Source organism: Nymphalis io, chromosome 17 (assembly GCF_905147045.1).
Source record: "Nymphalis io chromosome 17, ilAglIoxx1.1, whole genome shotgun sequence".
NCBI classification, from domain to species: Eukaryota; Metazoa; Arthropoda; class Insecta; order Lepidoptera; family Nymphalidae; genus Nymphalis; species Nymphalis io.
Window position 1 is genome coordinate 12,128,148 of NC_065904.1, and position 7,171 is coordinate 12,135,318.

Genomic DNA, 7,171 nt, shown 5'->3' on the forward strand with positions numbered 1-7,171 from the left:
ACATTGAGGGAGTCCACGGCCTCTCTCCAGGGTATTGTTGATGCCCTGGCTTCCAGGACGGAAGCGGAGGAGACCCGCCGGCTTCGCCCGGATAACGGACGCCTTTGCAAGGAAATAGAGTACTAAAAGTCGGAGCTAAAAGCCCACCGCCGTGAGTTCACGGAGATGCGAACAACTGTGACAGCTGCGAACGATTCGGTGGCCAACACCACGCGGGATGCGCAGGCACTTAAGGAGTTAAAGGCATCCATAGTGTCTGCGGTCGGCGCAATAAACGCCCAGTTGAACGGCATCGACGAGCGCCTCCCTCCCGTGAGGCGGGAGTTGATGCAGCCAAACGGTCTGACAACAACTGTGCCTGTTATACAAAACACAGGTACGGTCTTGCGTTGAATATTGCTCGCACCTTTGGAATGGCTCCGCTAAGTACCTAATGGAGGCCTTGGACCGGTTGCAGCGACGTGCAGTACGCATTATTGGCGACGTAAAGGTCACAAACACCCTTGAACCTTTACAATTGTCGCGAGATAGCAGCACTGAGCGCTTTCTATCGTCTGTATCACGGCGAGTGCTCTGAGGAATCATTCTCTCTAATTTCTGCTTCCCCCTTCCTTCTTAAGTCCACGCGAGCTGGTTCTCGATGTCACCGCCTAACTGTGACATTAATTCCATCGCGCACAAAGAAATTTGGCAACTCCTTTCTTTGCCGCACTACCAAAGAATGGAATTCCTTACCAGCTCACGTGTTCCCCTCCTCTTACAACCCGGGTTCCTTCAAACGAGGCGTGAAGAGGCATCTTGCGGGCCGGCAAGGCGGGGACGGCTAGTACAGAACATTCTTCCCAACTGTACTGGCCGTCGTCGCGTTTGGACTCTACTACCACTTACCATCAGGTGGAGTAGTAGTCATTTGCCATCCCGGGGCATATAAAAAAAAAAAAACCTATTCCCTCCCAGGTGGCCCAAATGGTTTCACCGCCTTTTGCATCACTCACACCCAAGCGGGTTGCCGCGCCTGTGCGGAAGCCGGTGGCTCCAACTGTACCACCAACACCGACAGTTGGTCCTTCTGTCGCCTCGAACGCGCCGAAGTCTCAGTCACTGGAGGCCCAGGCGTCGTCCTGGTCCACCGTAGTAAAAAAGGGGAAGAAGGGAAAGAAACCTTCCCCTACTGCTGTTGTACCCACTACAGCTGCGCGAATGGAGCCAATAGCACCTCAAGCTCCGAAACCGAAGTTGGCTACCCCTCGAACGGCTGCAGTGATCGTAACATTGCAGCCGGAGGCGCAAGTAAAGGGTGTCACGAACGCCCACGTCCTGGAGCGAGCGGAGCAGAGTGTAAAGCTTCAGGACCTCGGTATCTGTGGCGGACTTAAAGTCGGTCGCTCTGCGACGGGTGCCAGAGTGCCTAGGGCGGAGCGGGTGGAGCTGCCTAGGGCGCAGTCAGACCACACAAAAAAAACTTGCCGAGAAGCTCCGCACGATCTTGGATGAGGTGGCCAACGTTATCCGCCCCACAATGAAGGTGAACTTAAAGGTGACGGGCCTAGATGACTCCGTTACTAGGGAAAAGTTAATCGCCACTGTCGCTCGTGAGGTTAGTTGCCCAGTTGAGGCAATTAGGTGCGGAGAGATGTCACGCCGGATACATGGGTATGGCCCGTGTGATATGTCCAATAGTGGTGGCGAAAGAACTGTCTGACAGCGGTCGTCTTTTGGTTGGATGGAGTCCAGCCAGGGTGTACGTTTTGGAGCAGCATCCTTTGCGCTGCTTTAAGTACATGGGTCTTGGCCACACCAAGGCACTCTGCCCATCTAGGGCTGAACATGCGGGGCTTTGCATCCGGTGCGGCGTCGATGGCCACAAATCGGCGAGCTGCACGGTGAAGCTGCGCTGCACATTGTGCGTGGACGCTAGAAAGCCCTCCAGGCACATGATGGGGTCGAGCAAGTGCAACCCACCCATCACGAAGGATAAGGTGGTTTTAGGCACACAGACCACCCCCAATGTCGGACGGCACCAGGCCGAGGAGGAAGATGCAATGTCGTCATGAGAGCAGAACTCAGCTTCCTTCAGACGAACCTAAACCACTGCGCCGGGGCTCAAGACCTACTGCTGCAGTCCATGGCGGAGTGGGAGATCGACCTGGCTGTGACCTGCGAGCCCTATTACGTCCCTCCCCTACCTTATTGGGCAGGCGACTTGGACGGCACCGTGGCGGTCCTCACACGACACTCGCAACGGAACAGGTCCTCCTCTCTCTCACTCATTGAGAGGGGCTCGGGCTACGTAGTGGGGAGAGTACGTAGTTGTGGGAACGTACTTCTCCCCTAAACGCAGTTTGGTAGAGTTCGAGACATATCTCGATCCTCAGAGCTGCGGTGGCCAGGCAGTCGCCGAATCCTATTCTGGTTCTCAGCGACTTAAACGCGAAGTCACGCGCCTGGGGCAATCCCGCCATGAATCTGCGAGGAAGGGCTGTCCAAGTGTGGGCGCTACTCTCCGGCCTGTCCCTACTGAACAAGGGGCAGGCTCACACCTGCGTGCGCCATAACGGGGTGTCCGTGGTGGACGTCTCCTTCGCCACCCTTGTCGTAGCACGCAGAGTGTCGGAATGGAGGGTAGAGGAAGAGGTGGAGACTCTGTCGGACCACCGTTATATCCGATTCGAGATCTCTACCTCTCACAGGCTGGCGGAACCCCAGAGGGTGTCGACCACTTTGCTAAGGTGGTCTCTTGGCCAGTTAGACCGCGAGCTAGTCAAGGAGGCCGCCATTATGTAACGGTGGGGTTCAGCGGGACGGAGGGAGGGTACTAGCGTGGAAGAGCTGGCGGGCCGCATGAGCCGAGCCCTCAAAGAGGTCTGCGATGTGGCCATGCCGAGGACCCGACGCAGAGCCCAGCGCCGGCATGTGTATTGGTGGTCGCCCAAAATAGCCGAGCTTCGGGCGACGTGCAATCAGGCGCGGCTGGCCTACGTCCGCTGTCGAAGACGCAACGGCCTCGATGTGGACCTGGAGGGACAGCTTTTGGCCGCTTACTGCCAGCTAAAAAAGGTTGTATTACGCAGACGACACCCTCATTACCGCGACGGGGCAGGACTTTGGGGAGGGTGCCCGTATGTCCGAAGTTGGAACAACTTTGACCGTGGACTGAAAAAAAAAGCTCTACATCTATATCCATTCTTTGGATCCAAATTCTTACACCGTCGAAACATTTTGCTATTAGCCCGTTGCAGACGACATGGGGATCAATTATCGTTGAATAAATAATCCATACGGCTGTAATCTCGTGAACAAGATCCATAACTTTTTTATTATTGTGAATGTACAATCCGTCTTATCTGTAATAGTGATGTGTCATAACTGTTTTAATCAATCACGGTCATCCCGCATCGAACAATCCCTCGGATCAGCGACTTAACACTTCTCGCGCTACACATCGTGGCACCCATCTGCCATTTTTGTCGAGCGTTCATTTAAACATTATGATGATATAATTACATTTTTTATTTTGTTAGGTACTAATTATATACCATATTCATTCATATTCAAATAGAAAGTAGTCAAAAGCCGCCTCTTCTGATTTATAAGAATAATTAGTACATTAAATTCATAGATCTCAATGTTATAATTTAAATAATTATCGTGAGTAAATCATTATCATAATCACTTGGGTAATAAGTAAAATCAATCTGTGATCACTCCTTAATTAACTTTATTACAGTGCAAGTAAAAATAGTAAAAATGAACATTATTATATTTAAAATAAATTCTTGAAGATATTTTTCACGTCAAGTCATGAGTTGCAAGTTAAGATATGATTCACAAAGTCCCAGCGGTCAAAACTTTTGAACCGACTCAGGTAAGATTTGCTGCAACCCTCTCGGGTGCGCAAACTTCCTGTACTTGTTCAAATTGAATATCTGAACATTTCAGAGGAAGACTATGAAACTTATAACTTAGAGAAGCATTTTATTTGTTAAAAATATACGGTTTTTATCTTGTGCAAGCTTAACGTAGATATTATTTAAATAATAATTGTGTAATATCGAAATTAAACACTCTCATTAGTAATAACTATAAATTAATATAATAGCGAATATAAAATGTATCTATTGTCGTCAAAATACAATAAAAAAATTAACAGCCTCTAAATATCCTCTAATAATCCACTGTTGGACTGTCTTTTGTTTTGAGGAGAAGGCTTGGAGCTAATTTCCCCACATTGCTCCAAAGCGTATGGTGAATAAACATGTGACAGAATTTTATCCGACACATGCACAAATAAACATAAATTAAGCAAATAAAATTCAGCAATCAAAATAAAGTGTTGACGGGTTGATGGATACGATATACATACGTGGCAATTTCTTTACTACGGAGTACGCTTTAAATAAACATATAGGTGAAACAAATAACAATTCACTGTAATTTTTCCATTTTCTTGAGCGACCCAGATGTTGTGTGCCAGTTGTTCATTAATTTGATTTTGCTTGTAGCGGAGTTGTGAATGATGTTGTAGATGGGGTTTGATTAAAACAAAGTTTCTTCCACTACTAATTTATTTCTTGTAGAAATAATAAACACAAAGATAGGCACAGCACAGAGTAGAATGAAAAGAACGAAGGATGAAGATAAGTTTAGATGCAAGAAGGAAGTATGACTTATTACGAAGACTTAAGGTGCAAAATCGTGTAGCAAATTACAAGCGAGAAGCGACGTGCGTTCAGTACGAGATCTAGGATTCGACTGGTTGGCGGAAGGCGGCCGACGACTGAGCCGATGCGCTTACGTTTCTTTGTTCAATATTATAATATATACAACGCTATAATTTATACAACGCTTTGTGCTTACTTACCACAACTCTAACTGAAGAGAATCGTTCCGAGAAGCGTAAAATTCTAGCCGCCGCCGCACGCTGCGTACGGTACTGTTCAGGGTTTTATACGCGAAAGATCCTAAAGGAATGGAACACATCTGTCACATTATAAAGCTTCTGTTAGACGACTGCATAGACGAAACGAGTTAAGTACTCACTGTTATAAATATTTAAAACCACATTCTAGACATGGATTTAATAAGCACGGTGTATTCAGTTTACATATTATGTCTGTTCAAAATTGCGATAACAGTGTATCATGATTTTAATATTTGTATTTCTATTTAATAAATTTATTGCAGTTTCACAATGGCCCAGTCTCTTTAGAGAGAAGGTGCTTACTTCAACGTGCAAACGTGCAACATGAATACGGAATGAAGCAATTAAAAAGTCGGCGGTGCTTGCCGGATTGTCCCCGCACTCTTCGAGTAAGATTGACGTATTCTATCAACTAACTTTTCACATTTTATAGTAAAAATGTAATCGATCTATGAATTAGATGTTCCTAATGATCAGTGCGTGGTTCATTAGTCCGAGTTTGATATTCAATAGAGATATATGAAATCAGAACTCTGTGTGTGGTGGTGTGGGTGCGTGCGTCGGTTTTACACATAGTCGTATCATTTAACTGCAAGCTGATTTATCTCGGCCCGCTATATATTATGGTTGTTAATTCTCGTATAAATCGTCGGAGGCTTACACCGACTATCCACATTGATATGTTAAGCAGTTTTATTACAAACGCTGTGTTCACATTATGCAGAGTAAAGTAAAACACGCGTTCGTTATCGTCATTTCCATAGAGAGAAGTCATATTTTCATTTCAAATTCATTCGCTTCCTATTGTTTTTTATTCTTCGTTTTTAGATGCCATTTTTAATTATCTTTGCTTTATTAATAATTAATAAACAGATAGGGTTTTATTCAGAGAAATTACTACCAGTTATAGTACATTAGCCAACTAGCAACAAGATTATAAAAATAAAATAATAAAGTGCGTTTGTAGCGCAATATGTTTTTCTAATTCTAAAGGCGTATATAATTTTATTTATTAGTGTGATAGAAATGATAGCTTTGGAGATCTATTCAGACTTGAATGAAGTTGAATAATAAGTAGCAGTAGCACAGCTTTTAAAATGCAAAAATCACAATATCCATTCTTATTTTGCGTCTACATTTGCAGCGAAGTCTTCTCTAACTTTCAAGTTTCTATGTTTTATTGTTTCCGCTGAGCGCTGATGGTCAGTCAGTCGAATATTGCTTAATACGCATAATTCACAAGATGTTTTGTTTCTCGTCAACTCTAATTTAAGTTGTTCAAACAATAATTTTGAGTATTCTTCATATTGTTTAAACAATAAAATTTGATTAACAATTCATCTGAATCGTATGAATAATTTCTGAAGGAGCTCGTTGTTATTAGCGGAATATTTTATTCAAAGAGATTCCCTCCGTTCAGTGGATTATCCTCGAAACAAAGACAATCGTTCCTTTGTCAAGGTTTAATCTCTCTTCATAATTATAAATGGCCACTACCGCTTCCGCAGTATTTGTATTCCCTTTGAAATTTGATTTTTTTAACGAAACATTATGAATTCGTCTCGAACTATGTTCACTGTTCAACATATTTTTATACAAATATAATATTAATAATTAAACTAACTAAGTTCGCTTAAAAATTTTTCATAAATAAAATATTATTAGTGTATTCAGAGATAGGACTTACCGAACAAGTGCCCCTCGAGAGCCAATATCAATATTACGAATTCCCTTCGAGTCAATTTTGATATATTGACCATTATGCTGTCCGAGTGTGGCGCGACCAGGTATCCAGGCTGTTTGAGCTGAAACTCATCAGGTATGCATGGCCGGCGGCGCTTCTTAACGAGATTTAGTGCGCACCCCGACAACTGCGGTGCGGCGCAATGCCACACGTACCGTGACATTACGTGGTAAACCTCACGTCTTCAGCTCGCCTAATATATTCATTTCAAAACTAAATCTTAGTATTCAAGTTTAATTAATCTACTTATTTAAAAGCTTCAATCCAGCCAAACACTACCGTACTTCCATGAGCTTTTTTATTCAGCTATGAAAGAAAGTATCGTAAGGGCACCAGAATGTGTCGAAAAAAACGCAGTGGAGGAGCGTTCTTGAAGTATATCTTCCATTCCTTATGATGAAAAGACGCCTCAGAGGAAGTGAAACATTTACAGGCTGTTAGCATTTGTAAATATAACTCAATTATACATTTTGTGGTTATTTGTTTGGTTCGGTGATCATTGGAAT

At 44.2% G+C, this 7,171-nt stretch overlaps 1 protein-coding gene across 1 annotated transcript; it reads left to right on the forward strand.

Annotated features, from left to right (window-relative positions):
- The first annotated feature begins 2,050 nt into the window (after positions 1-2,050).
- LOC126774754 (uncharacterized) lies at positions 2,051-3,157 on the forward strand. Its single transcript, XM_050496289.1, has 4 exons — positions 2,051-2,250; positions 2,376-2,656; positions 2,798-3,057; positions 3,101-3,157. Exons 1-4 carry the CDS (start codon positions 2,051-2,053, stop codon positions 3,155-3,157), a joined length of 798 nt encoding a protein of 265 aa, XP_050352246.1.
- The last annotated feature ends 4,014 nt before the right edge of the window (positions 3,158-7,171 follow it).